Source organism: Penicillium antarcticum, assembly GCF_028974205.1.
Source record: "Penicillium antarcticum strain IBT 31339 chromosome Unknown utg000009l_segment0_segment0, whole genome shotgun sequence".
Lineage (NCBI taxonomy): Eukaryota > Fungi > Ascomycota > Eurotiomycetes > Eurotiales > Aspergillaceae > Penicillium > Penicillium antarcticum.
The window spans coordinates 3226828-3254144 of record NW_026695307.1 but is presented as its reverse complement, the minus strand read 5'-3'; the positions used below and the strand labels follow the sequence as shown (position 1 = coordinate 3254144).

The window sequence follows — 27317 nt, the reverse complement described above, 5'->3', positions numbered from 1 at the left end:
CTGGAGGCTGCCTCAGCACGAATGGCGGCTAGGGACCGCTTCGGGGCCTACCCTGAGCCGGCGTTTTCGCCGCTGCAGCGGGCAATTCGTGAGTGTTGACCAGGAAATGGATGGAAGACAGCAGGATATAAGCTAATATTGATCTCTCACAGGCAATGCATGCGATCCCCAGAACTACGAGCCCAACTTGGCCCTGAACCTTGAAGTTGCGGACTTAATCAACTCCAAGAAAGGCAATGCGTGAGTTGGACATCCGCGTTGGCAGGGATGCGCATACTCATAACCTCTCTCCTAGACCTCGAGAATCCGCATTTGACATCGTCCATCTTATCAATTCCCGAAACCAGAACGTCGCGTTGTTGGCCTTGGCGGTACGTGGGGAGCTCAAATGACAGCTGGCGCAAGGAGACTGACCGGCAATAGCTACTCGACATTTGCGTCAAGAACTGCGGATACCCGTTCCATTTACAGATCAGTACAAAGGAATTCCTGAATGAATTGGTTCGCAGGTTCCCCGAGCGGCCGCCTATGCGACCCTCCCGCGTCCAGCACCGCATCCTGGAATCGATCGAGGAGTGGCGACAGACGATCTGCCAAACATCGCGCTACAAGGAAGACTTGGGATTTATCCGGGATATGCATCGTCTCTTGTTGTACAAGGGTTACATGTTCCCGGAGGTACGCCGAGAGGATGCTGCTGTCTTGAACCCGAGTGATGTATGTCCCAAATCTTGTTGTGATGTCAACATTGAGCTAATAGCTTTAGAATCTCCGCTCGGCTGATGAGATGGAGGAGGAAGAGAAGGAGGCGCAATCTGCCAAGCTCCAAGAGCTGATTCGCAGGGGCACTCCTGCCGATCTTCAGGAAGCCAACCGGCTAATGAAGGTCATGGCTGGTTTCGACAATCGGCACAAGACTGATTATCGGGCAAAGGCTGCCGAAGAAGTATCTAAGGTGCAGCAAAAGGCTAAAATTCTGGAAGAGATGCTACAAAACCAACAGCCGGGTGAAGCTCTTCCGGAAGGCGACGTCTTCGAGGTGCGTGATGTCGTGAATTCAAGCCATTGCTCAATTGTATTGACACTAACATCCCTATCTTGTTTAGGAACTTGCAAATGCTCTGCAAAGTGCTCATCCCAAGATCCAGAAGATGTGCGAAGAGGAATCGGATGACCCCGAGGCCGTTCACAAGTTGTTGGAGATTAACGACAGCATACACCGCACAATTGAGCGGTACAAGCTCGTCAAGAAGGGCGACTTGGATGCCGCATCTAAGATTCCCAAGGGAACACTCGGTACCACGACTGGAGTCTCTACAAATGCCAACAATGAGCTCTCTCTTATCGACTTTGACCCAGAGCCTCAACCAAGCTCGAACGATATCGAGGCCGGTCCATCTCAGGGTGGTAGCTCTTTGGAGAATGATCTGCTTGGCCTTTCATTAGGTGAACAAGGTCCCTCTCCTGGCGGTGGTATCACACTTGGATCTTCCAGTAAGCAATGCGTATCTCAAATCAAAGTCTGCCACTAACCGGACTGCAGACAACTACCCTTCCATGTCGGCAGGCTCAACGCCGCCTATTCCATCACAGCCTCAGCCTCAGCAGACACCAGCATCATTCAAACCTAATTATGATATCCTTGCTTCCATGAACAGTTCGCGACCTGTCTCTCAATCCCCAACACCCGCCATGGGGGCCTCACCCCAAGCTCAATCCACGGCAACTCCACCATCAGGCGATCCATTTGCATCGCTCGTCTCTGCCAGTCCTCGAACTGGATCAAGTCCATTCCAACCGCCCTCCGCGCAAAGCCGCCCAGCTCTGGCCTCATCGTCCTTGCTTGACCTAATCGGAGGTCCCAGTACGTCACCACAGCCGGCGCGGCAGGCCGCGAAGGCAGAAGTTGATGATGAGTGGGATTTCGCATCTTCGCTGCCAGCCAGCAATGCACTCCCTACAACAAACAAGATCCAGGTTCTCAACTCTGAGCTTCGCGTTGACTTTGCTGCGCGCAGAGTGCCAAATCAGCCACGGCAAGTTCACGTTGTGGCTGTTTTCTCAAACCCAAGCAGCCAACCCATTGGAGAACTCCATTTCCAGGTTGCTGTGGAGAAGGTATGCTGTGGCTCATGTCTTTGTCATTTCTCATAGTGGATTGCTAACCATGAATAGTCTTACACTCTACAACTCCGCCCGCAATCCGGTCGAGACATTGCGCCTGGACAGCAGAACGGTGTCCAGCAAGAAATGCTCATGGACGGCATCGATGCAGGAAAGGGCAACTCGGTGAAAATCCGATTCAAGGTATCTTACAAGCTTGGAGGCGAGGCCCGCGAGGAACAGGGCATGGTACCACCTCTGGGCATCGCTTAGACAAAAAAAATGAAGACCCAAAATCAGGTCTTTCTCTAGTCTCTTGCTCTAGCTAGATCCGCCTTTCAGGACCAGAGCGGTCCGAAGTAAGCTCGGAGATTCCGAGAAGACAGCATCATGCTTAGATGCTGCATTGCTGTGTGATTCTCTCTGGTTCCTGCGTTGAAACGGGCTGCGCTTCATTAGCCTCTCGGCGATCTCCCCCTGCTCTTGATGTGTTTTCCCCCATTTGGCTTCCCACCCATTGAGACTTTAGCGTCCGTTATTCATGCTGTTTATAAAGAAGATTAAGATTTCATTCCCTGCACTACTTACTCATTCGAGGAAAGTGAAGGGAAATGTTGAGTGATTTCGTTACATTAAATGCTCTGCTAGATGCTCCATATCGACATTCAAACGCCAATATCGCTAAAAAGTCAGTAAGTACCGGTCCTATTGAACCCCAACATAAGGCCTCATCTACTCCAAACCCGACCCATTCCTACCACACCACCTTCCTACCCAAGTAACCCGGTACAAACACCCCACAAAACATGGCAAAGAAGATTCCACAGCATCCATATCACCGATATCACCCCAAACCCAAAAGATTAGAAATCAGATCAAATCCGCGGAGAAAGATGAATGTCTCGCCACCATCGCCTCCCCAGAAAAAACTTAGTTCCTTCTAGGCATGCGACCATGACGATCAAATCACATTTTCGGTATTCCGACTCAGCCATCGGGCGAATACTATGGCGGCGGGACAAAAGGGACACGGATTGATTGATTTGATCGGATTGATCGGCCGGGTATACCTTTTGCTTGCCGAGCCCGAGGAGAAGAACATTGTAATTCCGATTTTTCTCCGGACTTGGGTATCATGGTTGTGGGTCGGGTTGATGTGGTGGGTCTGGGGTTGGGATTGTGGCTGTGGCTGTACCGTACGTGTGTTTATACTGCACATCATGCATGGTATAGTATCGCTTTGTTTCTTGATTTGTCCAGCATTGGAACACCCCTCTCATAAGTTCAGAATCTTCAGATTCTTTTGATTGCCCATTTCTTGGTTCGTTAACGATGTGTGTATTAACATACCCTTGGCAGTGATTATGATTCATACTGAGACCTCGTCAGTGGGGTCACACTCGCGCCTGTTTATCTCAAAGCCATGTGAAAAGCAATGGAGTCTCATGTCATCCATGTACTTCCATATCAAGACGGCTGACCTCCAAGCCTCCTAGTCAATATCTTTGGCCATGAGTCCTTTCACAGCCCTCACGTCTCATGTATGATCAATTCAAAGCACTCAAAAATGGCCAAAAAAAGAGGGATCAAGTTCAAGGCATAGATAACGCATCAAAAAGTACATTTGTCTCGATGCTCATGGCACTGTGAATTAATTAATGGCCCTGTTGTACCTCGCACGGCTCCCGATGTCCTGTATACTTCCGTGGACCTCGATGGCGCGGGGCCCTGGCACGCTATGTATGCAACTAAATAGCATAGTGCCAACGCATAATAACAGGGATGATGGAGCTTGCACCATATCCCCCCCTCATTTTGTTTCAGATATGCATAAGCTTCTGTATAAATTATTTTGCCCCTCTATTATCTACTTGAGACTTACATCTACCACCACCGAACAATCTCATGCAATATAAGAACAACTAAAACAACTAAAAAACATACCCATAGATTAGTAGTCAATCCCCAATATCCTTGACAAGATATTGTTGACACCCCACATCGGGTAGTGATCATCCAGCGCGTACCTTATCACGAACCCCTATCAACCACCAACCATCACCATCGCATTCACATTCGCGTTCACACTCACACCAGTACACCAAGGATACCACTCCCAAATGACAAACATAACAATCGGCCCCCCCCAAAGCCCTAACAACCCCTACCCATCAAAAATGCACCCCACCAACAAACGCCTTCCTAACAGGCACCTGGCACGTAACACACACCAGCCTCCCCCTCTGGAAAAACAAACGCAACGTGAAAATAAGCTACAAACCCCTGCCCCCATCCTCCCCAGGGGGAGTACCAAAAATCGACGACCTAGTCGAGTACCAAGCAGTCAACTCCCCAAAAATCAAATCCGTGCATGGGATTGATACGCCCACGCCCGGCGATCCTGGTGCGTGGGATTGGCGTGGGAAAGGGTGGTTGGTTATTGCCAGTTCGCACTGGGAGGTTCTTGGGTTTGGAAGGGTTGATGATGGGAATGAGTGGGTTGTGACGTATTTTGCGAAGACGCTTTTCACGCCTGCTGGTATTGATGTTTATTCGAGACGGGGAGAGGGGTTGGGGGATGAGGTTGTTGATGGGATTCTTGGGGCTTTGGGGGGGCTTGGGATCGGGGAGATTGATCGGCTTGTGAGGGGGGTTTTTGAGGTTCCTAGGGATTAGAACATGGAGTAGCAGTATGGTAGAGGGTTTCGATGGGGGATTGTCCTGTTGGAGGTTAGTTGGTTAGTTGGTGCGGGTGAGACCTGGGCTTGGACAGAGCGGTGTGAAATGTGGTGTATGGTTTGTTGTCGACACGGCACATCACGAGAGGCTGTCGCTGCTTTGACAGTCCACTATCTTCGATCCCGAGGGTGTTGCTGGATGATAGCCCAGTTCCTGTATTTAGTTCAGCTGAGATACTGGAGACCTGTATAGATAGGATGAGCCAATGAAAACAGCGCTGTCTATTTTCACATGGCCTAAGCATGTGGCTGGATTATTACGAAGGTATTTGTCAAGCGATATGCTCAACAGATTTGAGACAGATGGAGCCACATTCGACCTATTAACCGTCTACGGCGGCGTAGTGCATGCATCGAGTCCGAGAACTATGAGCGTTGTAAGACCGATGGGGTCGATCTGGTTGTTTGCCGAGCCCCCACTAGTTAATTGAGGTTCATAAAGTAGTAAAGGTTTCTTTAACGAGTAGATCTAGAACATCAAGGGTTTCGAACTGTTAGGACTACACAATTGTATGTGAAGGGCAAGTGGCAACTGCCCAAAGGGGCTTAGTTTCGGCCGGTCGATAAGCGATAAGAGGGCTAGACCGGTGGCGAGTCGAGAGACTTGGAGAAAGGCTGTTTGACTTCCATATGGCGTTGTTGTTCTCTGGCTATGGGGCTGTATTAGGCAGTTGAGATGAGTGGGCTTATTAAACCCGAGGTATAGCTCTATCTGACAGGGCTGCCAAATTACCACCGGGATACCCGATCTTGACTTGTAGAACAGACTCCGTGCTCGTACATAGAGTTGAATCGACCCCCGAGCACATACTCCAGGCCTAAACCTTCGGGTAGACCGGGCGTCAATACTGCAGGTCCAACATCTCCTGATGCCAGTGGCGGTGCAAGTGGAGAACCTTGCCGAATGGCCGTTGCCTTGGAAGATACCCCGAGATTTCACCAGTAGGAAGTACGGAGATAGAACCCTCGGCAATGCCGTGAGACAGAATATGAGAATGGATCCGTTACTTCAGACTCGCGCTCACTACTCTTCTAGGCAGGTGACGGTCGTAAAGTAAATGGCCGAACGCTGTCCGCCGAAGATCGTCGATCGATGCATATCTCCGGCAGAATAAACTACAGATCAGATCGGAGATGACGCAGGTCCAAACGATACGGAGAATGCCTCAGGTTATTGAACATTGCGTGAAAGGTGCGGCCCCAGGTGAATGCCTGATCCGGCCATCACGTGTGCCAGAACACCCTCTCGACAGTAGCACTGGTTGTCTCTGGAGAAAAAGTAATAAGTGAGTGTACAGGGGAAAAGAGAAAAAAAAAGTAACGGAAAAGTGAGAACGGGCAGGGATCAACGGTTAACGCTTGATCTGCAGGGCTTTGGGCGTACGTAACATGAAAGATCTGGAGACTGGAGTAACCCCCCCACTTCCAAGTCCATATGATAAAAAATGAAGTCTAGACCCAAAGCAGGTAAAACGGGTGTATGTCTGTAGCTTACCTGCACGGGAAGAGGTATCCGGGTCAGGGAGGCCCGTGAATGGTACTCGTATTGGGGGGGATTTATGGGAACGCAAGTCAAGGGAAATAAGCCAACCATGGATCGCGGAGGCCGAAGGTTTTTTAGTACCCAAACTATGATCGTCTGGGATCCGTGGTTCTGGCCCTAAGCTTGGAGAGGGCCTGACACCTGCCCCTCTATATTTAAGGTGTTCCCCCCCCGTATGTTCTTTCCTGCACCTCTATACTTGCCTTTCGACATGGACGCCGACATTACCCCTATTCCCCGCTCACGGGAGGAGAATCAGGAGAGGTATGTACTATACTATCCAATTGATAGCCTCGCTAACCATGTCCCAGAGCCTTTATCGCTGCATCGCGGCGAAAAGATCGCAGTCTGGATGCACGGCTAGAATCGGCCAACAGGGCCTCTATGCTGCACAAGAAGCGTACAGGCAAGGGCTTTCACATCACCAAGGAGATTGTCGAGAGAGAAGCCATGTATGAAGAGGTCGACGAGCGCTATGCAGAGAAGCGTATCCGTATGCTGCAAGCCCAGAACATGCAGATCGAACAACAGTTCCACCGCCATCTGATCGCAGCCTTTGGTCGTACTCCCAATGGGTCAATCGCCAATCGACGAGCGAGCACTTATACTCCCCGCCCATCCGCAGATGGCGGCCCCCGCAAAATGAGCCTAGACCTGAGCAACATCCGCTCGTCCTTCTCGCAAAATTCAAGCTCCATGGCCAGTCCCATGGCAACAAGTGATGGTTACATCCTCTCACCAACAGCATCCTTCGACAACAGCGCCAACTCCTACATGGCCTGCATGCCCGGCTCGGAGGCCCCATACTCTGTGGCTCCCTCAGGCCCCAACTCCGCCCAAATCCCGGAGTACGTGAACCAGCAAGCCACCACCCCAGCATGGAACACTCAAATGCCAAACTGGGCCATGCAACAGCAAGTCCCCACCCCAGGCCAAACCCCCACAGACCAAGTGCAAATGTGGCAGCAAAGCATGATGCAGCAAACAGTGCCAGACATCCAAATGCAGCGCCAATTCAGAGACCGACTAGCCTCCGCGCCCGAATTGCCTCTGCACCAAGCTCCGCGGGTCGCGCCCTCGGCGTCGATCTCTGGCCCCACCCCAAGTGCCGGTGCCCACGGCCACGGCCCAACCCTGGGCCACTCGCGCGGCCAGTCACAGCCCAGCAATAACTTCCACAACCTCCACCTCCTCACCCAAAGTACGCACCTGGCCATACCAGCGTCGAGCGCCAGCTCCCCGAGGATCGAGGCCCTCTCTGCAGAGACACATTCTACTCCTGATTTCTGTCCTACCCCTCACAGCCCCATGTCGCCGACTGCTGTTACTACTCAGATGACGATGCCATCCATGCCTGCCCCTGTCAAGATGGATGGAGATGGAAACAGCGATGGTATTATGGTTTCTAATGAGGGCATGGACGCGGATTATTCGGACTTCAGTCAATTTGCGCTACACTTGGGGAACTCGAATGTGCCGCTTTCTGATCGCGAGCCCTTTGGTTTTGACGATTTTATCGCTGTTGACGAGTTTACCAGCGTTTCTTGTTGATTCTTCCCCATTTCCTTTTTCTTACGCCCATTACGATCTGTGATACCTGATATACCCAGGTAGTTATTTTCTCTTTAACATACTTGATTTCCTTCTTTGTATATCGGCTTGATACTTTTGTGGCTTTGTATATTCGCTCCTGTATCATACTTTCAATTTTATCTCTCATTTAATATTCGAACTTGCTTTCTATGAATCTAAACAACTGCCATGGGGTACTCGATCGACCCAGATTATTCTTTCCCTTTCCTTCTTGCTTTCTTTGAATTTTTCTTTTTTTTTTTTTCGTCCTCTGCCATGAATGTCCTCTATGCACAGTGACATGAGCCCACAAATGAAATCAGTACATCCAAAGAATGAAGTTCTCGCCCTGGTCTATCCCCGTCCCACAATGATCGACGTTACATCGACCCTCCCGCAAACATCAAGTCCACACCCTAATCCGGTGATCTTCTCCACAAGATCGACGCAACTGTATGCTCGCTGGGTAAAACCCAGCGCGATCATTCGGTGGGTAGTTTACTCTCGGTCTCAGTCTCGTTCCCGGATTTCTATCTTGTCGGGCCGTGCCAGGTAGCTCGTAGCCAGCTCCAGCTCCAGCTGTAGCTGGAGCGGGTTTCTTCCCCACTCTTATTGAGTGATTTGATTTACTTTCCCTTCTATTTTCCAATAAGAGTTGGTCGTTTGTCTCCTTTAATAATTAACTCTTGCTTTAACGTGGACGTGCACTGGATATGGACATCGACATGTAAGTCTGACGAGAGACGTTCGCGCCGCTTTGAGCTAGGGATACCCACTCACACCCGTGAAATGTGTTTCACACGTTAAGTTACTGTGAGAAAGAACACAATGTTGCCTTGGAGATTGTATGAGGTATATTTCATCCATACATCACAAATCAAACCAGAGCTTCTCTACTCTAGAACTAGACAGACCGTGGAATAGACCCGTTTATTTTATTTGTCACGCATATGTCATCCAGGATCTTATGTTTCCAGACCAGCAGATGGGCAGTGTGGAAAAAAGGCACTTTTGAACCCTTTCTTGGCGGGAGGGGAGGTGAACTTTGCGCCTTGCGTTTTGCCTCCCCTGGCTTTTGATTATTGTTTTCGTGGTAAGTGGTCTTGTGCTTTATTCTTGGGTTCTATGGTTGCGTACTAGGTTTTGGAAGCTGAGGGCGGTTCTTGTTTCTATTATTAATTCATTGCTGTGGAATGATGAATTGGGGTTGGAGTTGATGTGATATGTAAAAAATGATCTAAGGTGTAGGTTGGACTTGCAGGATTACAAGGATCGTGATGACGTTGCTGGGTAGCTAGCCTAGCTCCTGGGGGGTATGAGTGATGAGGCGTTCCCGGCATCCTGGATCAACGGTGATCGTGCAGGATAGGATCGATGATTCCTTTTCCACATTCAAAGCTATATCTCCTTCATTTTCGCCTGTAGTACAAGGCTAGTAGTCTACGACCTGTGGAAAGGCAGAAATTAGCAAAAAGTATACCAAATGAGGCAATGCAGTAAACCATCGCATTGACAGGCCAGTAACCAGAATAAAGAGACAAACCCCAAAGTGACCCAGGGCGGGAAAAAAAAAAAAAAAAAAAAAGGAAAAAGGAAAATTAAAAAGCCAAAAAGGCCGAATCGGGCGAGCTGCAGAGAAGATCCCAGATTGCGGGGTTAAGGTTGCAGCTTTGGAATCCACCAGGTGCCCCGATTGGCCCGATAACCTATACCAGGCGTGCATGCTGTATCGAGAATCACCCAACTCAATCGAGGACTACAGAGAAACAAGAAACGAAGCCCCGAGTAGAATACTCTACTATACAAAAACCTCCCCGTACTCAATACCCAGTACCAGTCCAATCCAGTCCAGTCTCGCCTGAACCCTCACCGACCCACAATCCCCACCGGCCTAAGCCACGGTTCCCCACTCGGGTCCGATCCAGTCTTGCACATCCAGACCCCGTGCACCGATGCAACAGCCTGATTGGAACCAGAACTGTGGATCTGGTTGTCGGGCTTTGGGCAGTTTCCTCGTCGGGAGATATCCAACGACTGGTTTGGCGGTTTTGGTTTTGTGGCGTGGGGGTTGCCGCACGAGCCGTTGGTCCTACACGGGCACGTCAAACGGGCATTGGATTTGGGAGTGTCGTGGTTCGAGCTGGTGATTGGGTATCACGTTCTACACCCTGGTTTTCCTGATCGGCGATTCGTGCAGGGTGCAGTTGTCGTTGGTGGATGGGGCTTATTATTCGTAGGTTCTGGCTTGGACCTGGGCCTGCCTGTCGGTTTTGCGTACCTGCGTTTTGTTGGTGTTGGGGCTTACGATCCATCTTCCTAATGTGGGATATTTTTGCGCTGTGAGGCTAGAATGGTCGGATTTGAGGTGGTTTTGTTGGATTGGCTTTATTTGGTGGTTGCTGTTGTCTAGGCGGTCGTATAGAGCTAGATAGCTCGACTGACTTGCCAGGTAGGTTTGAATTGCCGCTTTGGGGTGCCATGGTCTGGGTAATTCTCAGTCTGGCTCGAATCAGCTCACACGTGATCATTATAGTTTGCTGCATAGTTTTGGATTTCCATATTTCTGATTATGTGGTTGCTAAATATGAACATGTGAAACTAGATTATTGGACTGCTGTCGTTCTTACTGCCACAGGCTTCATAAGTGGAAATGGCGTGATGTGCAATGACGGTAGATTTTTAATCTTACATTGTGCCATGCTCTGTCAACACATGGGTCTACCAGGTGCTGTGTCAAGGGAACGTAGGGTGAACTGTGATAGCTGAACACCACGCAATATCCAGTGTAAAAATCCTACGAATACTGTTCGCCCAGTGCTTTCAGTGCTCCTTGTACTGCATACCTACCTGGGCATTGAGATTACTTAGGTCTGGTGGCTCAAGAATGCATCTCGCTACCAAACAAGATATCATCCTCTGCTTGAGAAGCGACATAGACATAGCCAAGTCTTCCACAAAAGACACGTTGCTTGCTGCTACATTTGTAAAGCAATACCGAGGTTTCCTTCCTGTGGGAATGCATTCCTTGGTCCGGGTAATGTAAATAAAATATTTTCATTTCATCTCTCCAGAGAAACAGTTCAATGATGTCGCAGCTCCATGAAAAAAAAAAAAAAAGTATAGGAAGATCGAATATTCACTTTGTGAGTTGCCAAGTCTAACAGTATCTGAATATGGATCTCATAAGCGATATCCCGATTTTGAGCATCGCTCATGTCAGGACGCTGGAATTGGTGTACATTTAGCCGAACTGTGAAGCCCCGCGGCTCTATTGAAAAGGTTCGCCAAGGCGACGGGAGGATCCACTTCAGGTGGCGCCACTTGTCAGTTTCCTCCAGTTTCTTGGCATCAAGGCCAAGCGACGAAACCAATGGCACATTTGCTGGAATAGGGCACCATATCGCCTCCTCCTAGTCAGGACAGACTATTCGGAGGCATATATCTTCTGTAAGCCCTAGAGTATTGAGATTCGGATGATGCTCTTTGTTCTAGATATCTACCCACCGAAAGGTAATTCACAGCCTCGAAGACTAGATATCTTGTTCGAAGAATAACCTGACAATATGATCTCATAAAGACAGCAATGATCGGAGGGGGAAAGCAGTTCATTACAAGATATCCACTGTACACTGTTAGACATACGTCTCGACCAAACAATACTTGGTTTTACTCTTCTGCCAAAGACAAGCACAGTAGTAAAGACAGCCTTAGCACCAAGGTCCTGGAAATCCATCTAGACCCCATCATCTCACATTCATATCATGTCATGTCATATCATATCACATTTCCCGCCAGCCCCTCTAAATCCTGACTCAAGATCCACAAAAACGAGCAGAAACCAGACAAGAGAAAACTGCTCACCCCCTCTCACGACCATGACTGGGATAAATTCCTGTAATAGATCACCCAATCACATCAACATTCAAGTCAGATATCCCAGGGCGTACGTTCCCACCAGTCTGGGCGGGCCCTCCGACTGGTCCATGAAGTGTGGGACGTGGCTTGCGAGAACCAGATTCGTGGGAGGCGAGGTAGCTGTGCTAGTTTACGTGGAAGGTCAGCTGGTTTCCCCGGATTTCTGGTATGCAGATGTAGGCCTAGGCTTGGCTGGCGTTTTTGGGGCTTTGGTTTCGCGTTCGTATTTTTGGGAGTTTGGTTTTGCCTATCAGATTTGTGTTGGCGATAGGGACTTTGTGAACCGCTGGTTTGATCTTAGCAGGGAATGTGAGTGGATATTCTCATTTGGTCTTTTCTTATCTGCTGTATCTAGATGAGGGCTTGTGGGATTCGCCATGTTTGTGGCAAAGACGTTGTAAAGGGATGTTTGTACTGGGTGATATCACTCGCGGGAATTGCGCTCCTTTCGGGATTTGATACGTACGACTGGAAAGCACATGATGAAAGATGCTGGGAGAGGAGATAGTTCGCGTACAGTCGGCGTTGACATCAGAGTCGATTGATATTTGAGATCGGATTGAACTATGTTTGGTAGACTCCATCAAAGTCAGGCATTGTATTTGGAATTCCTACCAGATCGTGACGGTGTCTGAACATTGGGCTCGGGGAGAAAATCCTAGACTATACAAATCTTGACTCAGGAACTAGTCATTCTCCCCGGAAATACACCCTGCGTCCAAGGGATCCAACAACTGATGTTTTTGTTAGCAAAAACTCGTATTTCTTTGTTCTCTTTGCCTACATTGCAATATGTGGATGAAATTGAATACACGTGGAATTTCTCGCCAAGTAGAAAAAGCTCAGATATGAGTCAGTAAATGCTCCAAGCCTCAAGTACCATCATCATCCTTCGTGCTTAAAGATACCTTGAACTGACTACTCTTACAAAACAATTTCCAAAGAAAACACTAAGCAGAATAATCAATAACCATTTCCATACCTCACTCCCAGATCGACACATCAGGCAAACTCGGAACGAAACGAATTTCCTAATCCGGCGAAGCCGACTGTGAAGCCCTCCAAATCTGACGAGCGAGTCAAATCCCACAACCAAAAATGTAACAATGCCGGTACATTGCAAATCACATGTAGCAGTTGAATAATTAATCACTAAGCCAAAGTCAAACGCAAACGAGCAACGTCATCCGCCAAGGAAGATCAACAAATGATCGCCCCGATCGAACTCACAATTGAAGCCAATCTGACACTTTAATCTCGGAGATCGGGAATCACAAGGTTTAGCTGGGATTCTCAGGATAATTACTGGTAAATGCAATGATCTGCGATTAGTGTAGTCCACTGGTGTGGTCTGTGCTTGTGTAGGGTGGATGTGGTGGATAGTGTTGCGTGTGTGGTGCTTAGGGTGCCGTTGGAATGATCTGGATGGGACAGATAGAACAGTGAGGTTCTAAATTGTATTGGATTCGATCCCAGGGAAAAGTTTTCCGGGTAGCTTTCTTGTAGTTTCCTAAGCCCGAAGGCCGAGGCCGGATTTGGTATGCCTTGCGTAAACTGTGAATCTAACTTGGACAGTGAAATTTGGGAAAATGCCATTTCATGTCCGTGTTGAAGCGTGGGGGTTGGCTAGTCATGGGATCGGCATCTGATCTCTGTGAAGACATGGTTTGGTTTCGGCTTTGTCCGGTGCGTCGATCTTCGCTGGAAGTGCATAATTGTACCTCTTGAGTTTGATGCTCGGCAAATTGAAGACTCAAAATTGGGGAGTTCTAATCGAAAGAGAACAAAGTGCATGTAGCACATATAGAGAAAGGGATCTGAAAGAGTATTTCGTAATGCTAATTCACAAGGAAATCATGTCCGCTGGTAAAATTGAAAAACGAAGGATTCCCACGAAACGCAATTTCATAATCTGTGACAACGATTCATGACTGATGCGGGCGTGTGGTCCATAGTAAAATTTAACATAGAACATAACGAGTGGACTTCTCTCTGCAGCATACACGAGAACAATTGTTCAAACAAGTTTGGAATGTTTCGTTACATACCACCGCGGCTGAATAGCTCCCGGCCAATATCACCACTGCGGCGAACACTTAAACTCGACGAGCTACTGCGTCGACGGCGGTTACGAGTCTCGGCTGGATCAGCTGGACTCAGTCCGCTAGCTCGGGCGTGTAGATTCAAAATATCAGTCAAGCTCACGACTCCAACTAGGCGTCCAGAAAGTCGGGCTCCATCTAGTGCTGAAGCGGGAATTGAATGGGTGAGTGGTGGCGGCGCGGTCACCCCTGCAGTAGAATGAGAGCCTAGGGTTGTGGATGCGAAGGCTAGAGGAGGCGCAGGGTGGTGTGGTGCTATGTATTGAGAGGGCTGTGCTGTAGGGGTCAATGGTGGAGGGAGAGGAGATGCTGGAGGTGAGTTTGTGATGTGCGATCCTGCAGCTGGCTGGCTTATGCTAGAGGGAAGAGGGACGTGGGCAGCAGAATGCGATGGGGTTGGTGGTCCTGAGGAGGATGGGGACATTGGATCAGTGATCCAGAGTCTAGTACAATTAGTATAGATATTCATACTGTTGATGTTTGGGGTTATATGAATTACCGATGTGATTTAGTTGCCACAATCTTCGCAACTGTATGGGCCAGTGTCGACCCTGGATTGACGTGGAAGACAGGAAATGAGTCTTTGCCTTCAATCAGTCCTCGTGTAGACAGGATGACCGAAATGAAATGGGTGCAGGTATTGTGAAGAAGCGGCAATGAAGATGACCGAGTCAGAAGCTTGACGTCTGCTGTCGAAATGTTGCCGAGGACATTCATGTGGCTATCAACCACGACGATGGATGATACGCCTTCATTATTCATGACATGTAGAGCTTCACGAAGAGGTTTGTCGCCGCTGCAGAAATAGATGTTAGTCTGGCTGCAAGCATAGTTATAGTGAACAACTTACTTGATAGAGATCACTTCTTGAGATCCAATGCGCAGCTCGCGCAAAGCTTGGGTGTAGAGTTCCTCAATGACAGGGAAGCTCCGGCCATTCTCCCAAAGGAATTTAACAAGTCGGAACTGACTAAAGATTCCAACCACCTCTTGGGGGTTGGACTCATTGACCACAACGACGCGGTGAACACCCCCACCAAAGGTCTCAACAGCCGTCAACACATTTGCCGACGCAGGCAGATTGATCAGTGGCTCTTTCTCCATGCCAAATTTCTTGACATCTCGTAGCGGAATAGGCACACCATCGTGGGCCTTCTTGGCAAGCTCTTCGTAAGATGCTAGGTGTGCTGCATCGGGGGAGGTCAATCCTGCCGCTAGCAGGAGATATGAATTCAGATCTGCATAATCAAATGTGCCGACAGCAGAGGTGGCTTCAGGAGTTTCGCGGATCAAAAGCACGGCCGCACCGGAATCAATCAAGATCTAGTGAACTAGTTAGTATGAGTCAACCATATCGGCATTGATGTACTCACGTTTGTAGCATCTTCAATGCCCGTATCAAGCTCCACAAACTTAAGGTCATCCGGGCTGACCAACTCTCCAATTGAGATCTCTCGCCAATCCCGGCCGATAAACGCAGGGTCACTCGGCTTGGGTGGCGGGGGATTGTCGATGAGGCTCTGAATGGCTGATTGGGTGAGGGATGGCTGCCGGCGTGCTCGGGGAGATCCGGGTGGTCCGCGAAGGGATTCACTCAAGCTTTGTCTGTGCTGGTGGTTCGGGGCGGGCATGTGTGAAACGCGGAGATTTCGTGTGGAGGTTCGGGAATCGGTGCTGGAGCGCGAGGATGCAATGGCCGAGTCATTGTTGTTCAAGGAGGCGTCGGACCCTTCGGTTGGGATTTGGTTGTCAGCCATGGAGTTATGATGTCTCCTACTTGGAGGGATTATCGAAAGGCAGGGATCATTAAAAAGTTGCGAAATGCAAGTCGTTGCTTGACTGATTGAGGTCATCAGGTGATGTTGATCAGATTAAGCGGGGTTTGGTTCGTAGCCAATCAGCGTCAATATTTGTCAATTGCACCTGACATCATTCACTTATGTCATCACAAAGGGTTGCCTAGAATGGTTTAGCGTGTTCTTTGGTCTACTTTGTATAGAACCACCAATGAGTGAATGAAGAAAAAGTTCAATTGCAAATTATATTGGAAGATGGATTAAAAAAATGCATTCAATGTCGTAGAGATATCTCTCCCTCTATCCTTCATAACAGCCTTCCTGGCACGGGGATTAGGTCCCTCCACTGGCTCAGACCGCTTCTTTCCCCTCTCACGCTGCTTTTTCTCCTGATCAAGTTTCTGCATGGCAGGGTCCCTAGTGAAGAACACAATCGACCTAGGCCTATACATAGCACGCTGTGCCACCCGCTCCGGATTGTTGTGATTGGCTGTTGGAAGTTGGAATTCCAAAATCGGGAGATTGGTAACCAATGTCGAGGGTTGTTTTTGTTGCCCATCCGCATCTGGATCTGTTCCAAGACTAGCTTTGTACACATCTAGCAGTGGCCCTAGATCTGTCAGTGCCTTCTCCTTTGGTAGCCAGTCAAGCCTGCTAGCCGACCATCCTTCAATGGGGAGTATGTTGTTTGAAGGTTTCCGGTGGCTTGAGATCTCTTGTGTAATCTTATCGCATGCGTACGCAACCACAAGCTGGAGCCCTGGTAGTTCGCAAAGAGATCTCAAAGCTGCAGTGGTCAATCCGTGCTGGTGGTAGATTCGGAGGACCCGGAGATGCTGTAGAGCTCTGGTGAACTGCCACATTTCGACCCAACCACGCACGGATCCATCTTGCAAAGAGACTTGCTCTTTAGTGACATTCTCCTGGTCCATTTGGCTCCGATTACCTCGGGACAAGCAAATCTCCAGAGCGACTAGGTTCTTGATATTTGGGATTCCCGAAAGATCTGTCAGAGAGCAATATGTGGATGCAAGTGTCAAGACTGCTCGCCAGCGGAAGTCTTTGTTGTTAAGCATTCCCATATATGCTTTGAGCGGCTCCCTGGGACTACCAGTGCCTAGACAGTAATAGGGACTGGTTTGAGGAAATTCTGCAGGGTACATTGTCGCCATCAGTTTCCACATGTATAGTGTCTGCTTGTTGCTACAGGAATGGTTAAATCGGCTGTAGGTAGCTTTGTGAGAGCAATAACCCACCATTTGCCTAGAGATTCCCAGAGATATTTTGCTAGATGCCATGGAACAATTTCGAACAGCTCTGGCTTCAGTTGCGACTGGTCTTTCAGCAGAGCTTTCATTGCGGCATGTTTAAGGGTCCCGGAGCCATGGTCATTGGTGGTTTCCCATCCGTGGGGCAAAAAAGGAATTTCATGAAACCAATTCTCACCCCGGGGTAAATAGCCTGGGGCTGGTTGTCTCGAAAGATGACGGACATTATGGATCATGATTGAAGGATTCGGGGGATTCAGTTGGCCGTTTTCAGTAATTTTTATTCTCTATCCTGTAAAAAGCACCCATTGGTACTAGCTGGTGTGGCTTATTTGAGGGAAAAGCAAAAATTGTGAAATATGACGCGTAGTTGAAGCGGCGGAAACGCGTCGGTTGCGATATAGACACAATACACGTGACCAAACATATTGCAGATAGAAACTCCAAGATCTTTTCTGTCAACATATTTTTCTATCGATTTCTGATAAATGTCTCGTATATTTGTACGGAGTAAATACAACCAAGACACCGCTGGTTGACTGTCATCGTGGATGTACTGTTACTGGCCTTCAATTCTTCGCGCATATCAACTCCAAACGCGCACCTGCGCTCCTTCCCAGTACAATACGAACAGCACAGGCATAAAATCTAAAGAAATATAGCCAAGAACAGTTAAATTCCAAGCAATACCCAAGTTTTGGTGAATGATTTCCGAAATAATTGCCATCACCCCCGCAGCAATAAGACGCAGGACCTGCAGACTCGAGAGAGGACTAGCAGCATGCAGCTCAAACGAATCAGCAACATATTTGTACGATGAAACAAAGATACACAGTACCCCAAGGCCCAAAAGCACCGACAAGGCAAGCGGGCTCCAGACACTGATGGACTCTCTGGCAGTCCGGCCCATCCAGAAATAGAGGTTGGAATGGTTGGCGCGCCAAACAAACCCATGTACAGACTTGTTCCGGGATCTGGGCGGTCTTGGCCTCAAAAGCGACTGCGAATGATTTTATGGTGGAGAAAGTACATTACCATCGGGACAGCTGGTGCAGCAAGGAGAGCCCCAACTCCGATACCTAGGAAGGTCATTGCTGTCAAGCCTGGGCTCCAGTGATACTTTTTCTTGTAGATAGAGACATATTCTGCAAATAGATGTGTAGAGAATGATAAACTCGACCGCCAGGTACAATGCGTGGACGCTGATGATTGGCTCTGTCATAATAAGAACTGATCGGTACAATGAGTTGTGTAGATGGTGTAGGCAGGAGACTCGTTTGAAATCCAGGGGTGCTCAGAGTCTATCATCGCCAGTGATATTGCGAAGCTCTCTGGCTTCTTATTTTAGCAGGATGGGGCTATTATATACTTTGAACTTGTTTGTTGAACAATTGACAGTGTTTTGTTAAGTAGCGCATATGAAAGTGCAAGGCTATCAATGTACAAAAGCACGAATAAATGGATTACAGGCCAGTTTGTGCTTTAGAATCAACCGCAACTCGAAGCGGTAGTCAACGATATTACAAAAAAAGAGAATTCCTTCAGAGATACAGCTACCCCAAATTACATCACATAAAGAATGTCGGTATCTGCGATTCAAAAGTCAGTTAAACCCATGCCTTCCACAGATAGAAAAAGAAAACTTACCAAGAGGGTGGCTACAGCTCAGCTGAGGCTTCTGGGTATATTTGGTCGAAAGCTCATCACGAATACTATTGAGCAGCTGAACATAGCTCTGCTGAGGGTTCTTCTTCAGAGCAGCAATGAAAGCCCAAGACATAGCACCAGTAGCCTGGCCGGCAATCTGCGCATCCTGACTAGTCTGATCGTCCTTACTACCAGACCACATGATGACATCGGCGGGGGAAGTCTTAGTCTGCTTGTTACGCTCGTAGACTTCGTCACCCTTGGTGGCCTTCTTGATGAAGCCCATGGCGGTGGACATCATGCTGCCCATATCACCACGCGCGTATGCGGATACAACGCCGAGCAGGCCCTGTCCGGCTTCCTTGGCCAGGTTGGGCTCTTTGAGAACTCCCGAGGTGGAGTAGATGTAGGGCAGGTCCAGGGCGGAGCCGGAGTGGCAGGAGTCGAAGATTGCTGTGAGGCGGACACCTGGGCGGAGGGATTGCACCATGATTCGGTGCATCTCGTCGTCGACTATATGGCCGGCTGCGCGGAAATCTACTGGGTAGATCACTTCGTCGCATCCGTCTTCTTCGTCGCCGTCCAGATCGGGTGTCTGGCCGCCGTGGCCTGTATATATTTGTCAGTTTATTAGCGGCGGGTCGATCTGTGGATTGTGCTTACCGGAGTAGTGGAAGAAAAGAGAGTCATTCGGCTGGGCATCCTTAACGAGCCAGTGCATAGCCCGCAAGATGTTAGCCTTGGTCGGCTGGCTCATTGGATTTTGCTGGTCGTCGGTCAAGAGAACCATGTCCTCACGAGCATAGCCGAAGGTCTGGTTCAGATAGGTCGACATGTTCTTGACGTCGTTGATACATCCGCGCAGCTGGCCTTTTTGACCAAAATAGTTAATACCAATCAACAGCGCCTTTCGCTTGCCTCGGCAGGTGGAGTATTGGAAGCTATAATTTTGCGGAGCGCCGTGGCCGAAGGCGACGGGGTTGCTGGGAGGGGGACGGGGACCACCGCTTTGGTGTCCGTAAGCTAGAGATATAATATATACGTTAGTCTGTACCGTGTAATTATTCCCGAAACCCCGACGAACCTGGTCTTCCTTGTTGCATTGGTGGCCCTGAGGGTGCGTGCTGACTGTAACCCGACGGCGGACCCTGCTAGAAGTCGGCGTCAATATCGCAGATCCAAGCCTGTTTTCTTGGTCTATATCTCATCACATACATTGTATCCATGCTGCGGGGGCGGCGCTCCGTATGGCTGCTGAGGTGGTTGGGGTGAATGGCTGTATCCGTACGGGTTGGACTGCTGCTGCGGCGGCGGCGCCTGGTGATAAGACTGGCCGGGATACCCGCCATAAGAGGGTTGCTGTTGATGATGCATTGGTCTGCGATTCAATCCACGTCAGTTATTCGAACGTTCAGCGCCGAAATCAGATAGAAGCCATCGTACGGGTACTGTTGCTGCTGCGGGGGATAAGACTGCTGCGGGGGGTAACCCGGCGCGCCCGAGTAAGGCGGATAGTAGGACATCACTTCAGGATTTCTCTGTGTCCAGACGCCTTGGGGAGGAGAGTAGAGAGAGGATTCAGGAAGATTGATTAAGAGAGAACGCGATGTGGAGTAAGGGAGATCCGAAGCAAAACAGATCGGATAATACGGGCGCCAAGCCTTGAACGGTTCACAATGCACAAAGCAGTTCACACACGTTTAAGAGATTTGAACAGATCAAACAAGAGAGGACGGGAAATGCCGAGGCAAGTTTGCGAAAGATCGTCACACTCGCCACTTACTAGGTTCGCGTGTTAGGGCTCTATAAGGCTTATGAATGGCAAAAGACGAATCTCTATCAAGAAACTAAAATAAAAAGAGAAGGAGAAGGCAATGGTTTTATATCTGACCTGCATCGGCAACCCCGAGTAATCCCTGTCGTGGCCGCTTATTAGGCTCGTACTGGGAACTACTCATTACGTCTACAGCTCGCGAGACAGCTGTCATTAGATCTATGCAAGATTTAATAGATCGTACTTGGGATAAGTTATAACACATGAACTATAACGGAATTATTCCAAATACTGTCTGGCTGAGCGCGGATCGGCTTGGCCCTGAGATGCATTGGATAAATCATCTGCATGTAGATCTATGTACGGAAGACTATAAGTCCGATTATGTCTACAAACTCTTCTCCCTGTACTCTGGTGACACACAAGCCATGAGAATTCATCGCTTAGGATCTTTTTTAGAAATATCATCGAACATCATCCGGGTACCCGGCCTCGTTTAACCGCGTCGGGGCATACCACGGCCACGGCCACGGAGGGCCCGCTGGGCAGCACCAGGTGGCATACCACGCTGTTGGCCAGGTTGGGCGGATTCCTCGTTCTCTGTGGGATTGTTAATTCTGTTAAAAAACGTTAAGATCACTCGGGTCACTTACTTATCGTCTCATCCACACTCAGGATCAGGCAAGAAGCTTCAACAGCGGCCTGGATGGCGTTGACCTTGACCAGACTGGGTTCCCAAACAAAGGCGACCATGTTGTCACGGACACCCTCGTTATCGAAGTCCACACCGGCCCAGACATTGCCCTTGCGGTGCTCCACACGCAGGCGGTTCAGGATGTCTGTAGCGTCGAAGCCGGCGTTGTCACACAGCTGGCGAGGAATCACCTCGAGAGCCTTGGCGAAGGCCTTGACAACAGCCTGCTGCTTGTGGGGGACGTTGCGGTCGGCAAAGCCGTGCATGTAGCTGGACAATTCCATCTCGGTAGCACCACCACCGGCGACAATGGTTGTGTTGCGCAGAGCGCGCTTGACGATCATGATAGCATCGTGCAGACTGCGCTCCACCTCGGCAATGAATTGCTCAGCACCACCACGCAGGACGAGTGTGCAGGTCTTGGCGAGAGGGCAGTCGGAGAAGAGGTTGAAACGCTCACCACCAATCTGGCGCTCCTCAAAGACACCACAGGTTCCGAGGTGGCGCTCCTGGATGTCACTGCAGGTGGACTGGGTAGCGGCTCCGGTAGCCTGGCAGACACGGTCCATGTCGTCGGAAGCAACACGGCCAGCACAGAAGATGTCACGGTCCGCGAAGTACTGTGTAGCAAGATCACCAATGGGCAGCTTGCTGAGAACAACCTTGGCTCCAGTCTTGTGAATAGCCTCGAGCTTGTTGTAGATAATCTGCCACTCGGCATCGACGATAGCCTGGTACTCTGAAACCTGTTCAACACGGACCTCGGCGTTATCCTTCTCGCTCTTCAACTCAAGTTCGACGTTCAAGCACACAATGCCGGGGTTCTTGAAGTGCTTAGGCTGCTGCTCGAAACCGGCGTAGGAGAAGGTTTTCTTGAAAGCGACACCGTCGACGAAAATGGAGTCCTGGAGACCACCACCGGTAATCTTCTTAACACCGATCAACTTCTCGTTGAGATCGTCCTGGTCGAGAGAAAGCACGGCATCGACAACCACTATAACACAACTGCTGTTAGCGTTTGCAGCTCTTCGGGGGGTCTGGATAGGGGCTCTCACTCTTTGTGAAAAAGTCCGAATTCCGCTTGATGAGCTTGCTGTTCATGGCTGTGGCGGCTAACCGTCTTAGTGTCTCGACCTTCTTCTCGTGGGTGACCGAAGAGTCCATCATGTCCACCGCAATCTCCTTAACCTTGTTGACCGCCATGGCGCTTGCCCTGCGCAGACCCTTGATGATAGTCTGCGAGCTGACACCCTGCTCAACGAGATCACGGACCTCCTTGAGAATCTCACCAGCGAGGACCACGACAGAGGTTGTTCCGTCACCGACTTCGGCGTCTTGAGACCGGGCGATATCCGTGAGGATGCGGGCGGCGGGGTGCACAATATCCAAAAGCTATCAGACGAATGTTAGAATTATCTTTCATTATGCCCGGTGTATGATGTTCGATAATTTCGACGCACCTTCATAACTGTAGCTCCATCGTTCGTAATGGTCTGTCGGCCATTGGCATCGACAAGCAGGAGATCACCACCGTAGGGACCGAGGGTGCTCTTAACTGTTGCCTGCACAGCGACACAAGCATTGATGTTGGAGATGATCTGGCCCTTTCCCTGAGAAGCATCTGTGCCTATATGTCGAAAAAGCAGTTAGCACTCTGAATCCCACCAAAACTGCCCGCACTGAACGACACATACCCTCCTTCAGCACCACAATCGTGGGGGTTTGGCCGGCAAAGGCCATTATGAAATCGGATATTACCGTTCAACGACAAGAAAAGAAATAAGAAAAGGGGTATGTTGAGTTGGAGCGTCGGAGGGGTTGATCTGCCAAAATTTCCCAGAGCTGTTCCCCCAAAACCCCCCAGTCGCGCAAGGCGGTGACCAATCAGGCTCAACCCTACGCATCAAAGGTATAAGTTAGTACACAAACTACTCGAAAAAAATTATATTGTATGAATGATTTGATCACATTTTTTTCGGGAAGAAGTATGATGCCCAGAGTTTAGCATAAGACATTCACTGCCCACGGCCAACTGGTGGAATATTATATCAATATCCCAGACCAGGTCTTGACGCCAAAGGAAATACCGAAATACCGAAATGAAAGGATAAGAAGATAATGATTACAAAGGTCTTCCCGAAAGTAATAGTAGATTATTCACGTAAAGTCATAATTTCCCTCTGATGGACTCCCATACTCGTACTTGGCGAGTAAGTCCGCATCATGCTGCATGTCGTGTGCAGATGGATTCACCAGTCCAAGCACATCTTCCCGGAAGGGATCTGAACCATCGTCTACCATCATCTGATAGGCATTGCTGGCCGTATGATAGCGCATTGCATCGTCAAAGTTCATGTTCATATTGTGCGGCCCAGGGGCAAAAGAGCCCATGGGGTTTTGTTGTTGGTAACGTCGTAATTGGTTCAATTGCATCATTTGAGGGTCCACGGGCATGGGAGCGAATCCAGCCATGGGGTGTACTGTGCCAGGCACAGCTGTTGAGACGGGTTGATGCATGAAAGGGTTGTGGGTTGGAGGTTGTTCGGGTGCTTCTTCCATCTGTTGGTCCATTTGTTGGTCTATCGCTGGTGTGACATTCTGAGTCGGGGGCGGTTCCATTGGGCTGGCCTCGGTGCTGGACACATTCTCCGACACAGTCTCTGAAGGAGGTGAATCTTCTTCCTTGGTTCCGGGAAGAGGAGGTGCCTTGACAGTTTCTTTGCATTGTGGACAGTCACGAATCACCCGATTGACAGTCTCTTTGATTCGCACCCAGTGGTACTTGACTGCAATAGCCGCCGTGGTTTTGTTAATTCCAGCATGCTGCTTGAGATGAACCTCTTGAGAGATGTCGTACTGCTGCTGCGGGTCCGATACGACCTCTTTGTCCTTCAGCATCAATCTCTCGGGCTCGCCGTCCTCGCCCCCAAGGAGCTTGTAATGTGTCGCTGCACTGCGAAGCCGACTCTTTTCAGCTCGATCAGCACCACGGGGATATTTGTCATGCTTTAAGTAATAGCGAATCTTCTCGAATCGATCCTGAGACACGGAGTCCTCGCCATCCAGACTCAATCCTCTTCCATAAATAATCGCATCAACAAACTCTCCGGGTTGTGATTTGAGTCTGCCTCCGCCAGGGACACGTCCAATTCGTTTGAAGCCAAGGGAATCCCATAAGCGACATGATGCAACGTTAGACTCATAGACCAAGTTAAAGACAGCATATGTGTAGCCCTGCAGGAATCAGAAAGGTGGATTAAAGTGCTGGGATTAGTACTCACCAAACGGGGCGCCCATTCCAGATAGGCTTCACCCATCAGTCTTCCTACACCCTTGTTTCGAGCAGCATCTGTGACAATGAACGTGCCATTGCAGACATGGCTACTACGACCAGGGTAGTTAGGCCTAATGTGAAAGCCACCAAGGCAAAGCTTGGTCCAGTTGGCACCGGCGCGGTCCATGGTATGTGTCTGCTCGGCACTCTCAATGTCACCCAGAAGCATGACAACACCAAAATTAGAGAACCAGTACCGTCCAAATTGGGCCAGTGGAATGGGCTCGGTCATGGCATATGTATCTCCCTTTTCAATTTCTTTGTTGAATTGATCTGAGAGGTACTTCAGCAGGGCCCGGGGTATTTCCTCTGCTGAGGCGAAAGGGACAAGCGTGGCAATTGTCACTCTGTCTCGTAGAGTGACCTGTCGCGGAGCCAGTGCAAGAGGGTAGTCAAGCTCAGGGCCTGATGAGACCAGCTCTGAGTCTCCATGTACCTCCGACATGATGCCTCTGTTTACCGATCTCACTGCATGTCATGTTAGTAAATCTCAGTACATGTCCGACAATTCCTTGTGAAATACGAGAGGAATAAGAAGACTACAAGAGACAAGATAGGAGAAAAGACAAGGGAGGAAAAGAGACTTGACAGGGGGGTCTGTTCACTGACATTCGGCACTGCTTCTAGAAGGATGTCCTCGATCGCACTTCGAGGACCGCGTGAGTATTCTCGAGTCCGGAGTCGAGAAGTTGTGGTCCTAACTGACTCAGTGCTGACTCATTCATTTCCCAGGCAAACACTTCAGGCATGAATGTTCTGCCTCGCAAATCAGGCCTCATTCTATGTCATAGTTAACCATCTTCATCTCGCATGTTTCTTTTTTCGGTTAGTATAGAAATGGTGGATCCAATTCGACACCGACATTTGGTCAATCTGAGAGATCATCTTGCGCTAAGAGATACTAAGATGCCTTAGGCCCGGATTCCTGGGGGGAACGAGATCCCCGCCACAAGCTTCAATTCTGCAGAGTGAATCTGACTTGCTTCAAAGAACGCCATATACCAGCAGTTCAACTTCAGACAGCTCTATTTAATCCTGCATCATGGCAGAACGCCCCCAATTCTTCCCAAACACTTTGACCCCACCAACCATAAACGCGGCAACTCTGGCCTCGAGTCTGGAGGAACTTCGTATTGCTGTTCGCAATGGAGCTGAACAAGTAAAAGAAAACACACCTCTCCCTGAATCCTGGGGGTCTCATGGCATATTTAGGGCTTTTCCAGGTATTTAGACGCTATCATTCTCTCTATAATAAAGGCGATCTGACCAGCCATACAGGTATTGCCCTTACCTTCTTGCGCTTGGACTATCAGACATCCGTGTTAGGAGACACAAAGGAGACCTCTCTAGACTACCGTCAGCTTGGTCTGCAGCAAGTTCCGTCAGGTTTGCCAGAGGCACCTCTGCTACCATCCCGGTTGTCAGCAATTGGCTCTTCTTCGCCTGTGACTGCTATTACTCTGCGTATTCTAGCTGCACTTGCAAAGGATAATTGGGGAAATGGAAAAGCAAACATCGCGGTGGAAGATATTTCTTGTCTTCTCGATGCTGTGCAAATAGCATTGAAGAACGAGCCTCTTGTTGCCCATGATGGCCGCAAAATGGGCGGAGACGAGATTCTTTTTGGTCGAGCAGGACTCCTTTGGACCTTACTCAATATTAGGGCTCATACTTTTGATGAAAAAACGCAGACAGCCCTTACTCCAGTTCTGGGTAAAATCCCTGACATTATTCGCGTGATTATCGATGCCGGGCGACAGGGCTCGAAGAGTTACATTAATAAGAACGGGGATCAAGAGGCACATCCATTGATGTACGCATGGATGGAAGATCATTATTGTTTTGGGGCGTGAGTGACTCTTGTCCTTTCTAGCCAAATCTATATTTTGCTAACCATATCTGATAGGGTCCATGGAATCAGTGAGTATGCCATCGAAATTTTTACTTCTACGATGTTAACCCGAGTGATTTAGCTGGCATCCTGACCATTATTCTCTCGGCTAAGCCTGACGAACTGGCCGAGCATCTTCCCGTGATTGGTGATAGCATCACTGCACTGTGCAAGCTATCCATTTCCACCAATGGCCATCTCCCAATGACATTGCCTCCTTTCAGCTACGGACAACGCTCTGAGCTAGTTCAATTATGCCACGGGACCCCCGGCCTATTGATCCTTCTAGCTGCCGCCTTGAAAAACACCGCCTTGACCCGTGCCCATTGGGATCCGTCCTGGGACCAGGCCATCTACTTGGGCACTGAGCGTGTCTGGGAAGAAGGACTGCTTTCCAAAGGAGGCAGTCTCTGCCACGGCATTTCAGGAAATGCCTGGCCATGGCTTCTCCTGCATAACGCTTTCGAGTATTCGTCAAAAAACTTGGATAACGGCCGAGAGGCATACCTCCAGCGCGCCCAGCTGTTAGCGCTGCCAAATGCAGACGTGTCCCAGAGGCTTACAGGCGACTCCTTCCTCTCGCGTGCACTTGCATTTATGATGCATGCACGTGAGACTCGGCCATACAACACCTCTACTGCCGATCCTGAGAAAGACTACCGCATGCCAGATGCCCCGTATGCGTTGTTTGAGGGTCTCGCCGGCAATGTTTGTGCGTGGGCCGATACCTGCGCAGTACTCCAGGCCAAATTGCGCAAAATGGAACTGGTTGAACAGGGCGTCTGCGCTACCTCTGGTGTGCCAAAGGACGAAGCATTCCAAGAGGCTCTACTTAAGCAAATTGGCTTCCCAGCCCTGGGTGGAAATGGGGCCACTGGGCTCTACTAAATGGCCCCCGTCTATATAGTGACGTCATAGTGCTCACCCCGTTCGGTTACAG

General features: G+C 49.4%; 9 protein-coding genes across 9 annotated transcripts; 4 read left to right on the top strand and 5 right to left on the bottom strand.

Moving 5' to 3' along the window:
* Positions 1 to 21: 21 nt before the first annotated feature.
* N7508_009591 (VHS domain protein) lies at positions 22 to 2376 on the top strand (the record flags this gene model as incomplete). The annotated part of the gene is made up of 8 exons (XM_058467654.1): positions 22 to 88; positions 153 to 240; positions 296 to 371; positions 424 to 717; positions 767 to 1039; positions 1107 to 1494; positions 1544 to 2118; positions 2176 to 2376. 8 exons carry the CDS (start codon positions 22 to 24, stop codon positions 2374 to 2376), a joined length of 1962 nt encoding a protein of 653 aa, XP_058315500.1.
* A 1904-nt stretch (positions 2377 to 4280) lies between these two features.
* On the top strand, positions 4281 to 4779 carry N7508_009590 (uncharacterized protein; the record flags this gene model as incomplete). Its single annotated transcript, XM_058467653.1, has 2 exons — positions 4281 to 4323; positions 4406 to 4779. 2 exons carry the CDS (start codon positions 4281 to 4283, stop codon positions 4777 to 4779), a joined length of 417 nt encoding a protein of 138 aa, XP_058315499.1.
* A 1780-nt stretch (positions 4780 to 6559) lies between these two features.
* Positions 6560 to 7935, top strand: N7508_009589 (uncharacterized protein; the record flags this gene model as incomplete). The annotated part of the gene is made up of 2 exons (XM_058467652.1): positions 6560 to 6648; positions 6696 to 7935. The coding sequence occupies 2 exons, from the start codon at positions 6560 to 6562 to the stop codon at positions 7933 to 7935; spliced, it is 1329 nt and encodes a 442-aa protein (XP_058315498.1).
* Positions 7936 to 13911: 5976 nt separating this feature from the next.
* N7508_009588 (uncharacterized protein) lies at positions 13912 to 15730 on the bottom strand (the record flags this gene model as incomplete). The annotated part of the gene is made up of 4 exons (XM_058467651.1): positions 13912 to 14416; positions 14473 to 14769; positions 14824 to 15296; positions 15347 to 15730. 4 exons carry the CDS (start codon positions 15728 to 15730, stop codon positions 13912 to 13914), a joined length of 1659 nt encoding a protein of 552 aa, XP_058315497.1.
* A 299-nt stretch (positions 15731 to 16029) lies between these two features.
* Positions 16030 to 17273, bottom strand: N7508_009587 (uncharacterized protein; the record flags this gene model as incomplete). Its single annotated transcript, XM_058467650.1, has 2 exons — positions 16030 to 16972; positions 17026 to 17273. 2 exons carry the CDS (start codon positions 17271 to 17273, stop codon positions 16030 to 16032), a joined length of 1191 nt encoding a protein of 396 aa, XP_058315496.1.
* A 1327-nt stretch (positions 17274 to 18600) lies between these two features.
* On the bottom strand, positions 18601 to 20207 carry N7508_009586 (caspase family protein; the record flags this gene model as incomplete). Its single annotated transcript, XM_058467649.1, has 6 exons — positions 18601 to 18626; positions 18685 to 19293; positions 19348 to 19707; positions 19769 to 19832; positions 19900 to 20062; positions 20128 to 20207. The coding sequence occupies 6 exons, from the start codon at positions 20205 to 20207 to the stop codon at positions 18601 to 18603; spliced, it is 1302 nt and encodes a 433-aa protein (XP_058315495.1).
* A 747-nt stretch (positions 20208 to 20954) lies between these two features.
* Positions 20955 to 22892, bottom strand: N7508_009585 (chaperonin-containing T-complex subunit CCT7; the record flags this gene model as incomplete). Its single annotated transcript, XM_058467648.1, has 5 exons — positions 20955 to 21058; positions 21112 to 22146; positions 22208 to 22544; positions 22613 to 22779; positions 22847 to 22892. 5 exons carry the CDS (start codon positions 22890 to 22892, stop codon positions 20955 to 20957), a joined length of 1689 nt encoding a protein of 562 aa, XP_058315494.1.
* Positions 22893 to 23309: 417 nt separating this feature from the next.
* Positions 23310 to 24931, bottom strand: N7508_009584 (putative histone acetyltransferase Spt10; the record flags this gene model as incomplete). The annotated part of the gene is made up of 2 exons (XM_058467647.1): positions 23310 to 24386; positions 24434 to 24931. The coding sequence occupies 2 exons, from the start codon at positions 24929 to 24931 to the stop codon at positions 23310 to 23312; spliced, it is 1575 nt and encodes a 524-aa protein (XP_058315493.1).
* A 597-nt stretch (positions 24932 to 25528) lies between these two features.
* On the top strand, positions 25529 to 27265 carry N7508_009583 (lanthionine synthetase C family protein; the record flags this gene model as incomplete). The annotated part of the gene is made up of 4 exons (XM_058467646.1): positions 25529 to 25709; positions 25765 to 26335; positions 26393 to 26406; positions 26460 to 27265. The coding sequence occupies 4 exons, from the start codon at positions 25529 to 25531 to the stop codon at positions 27263 to 27265; spliced, it is 1572 nt and encodes a 523-aa protein (XP_058315492.1).
* Between the last annotated feature and the right edge of the window lie 52 nt (positions 27266 to 27317).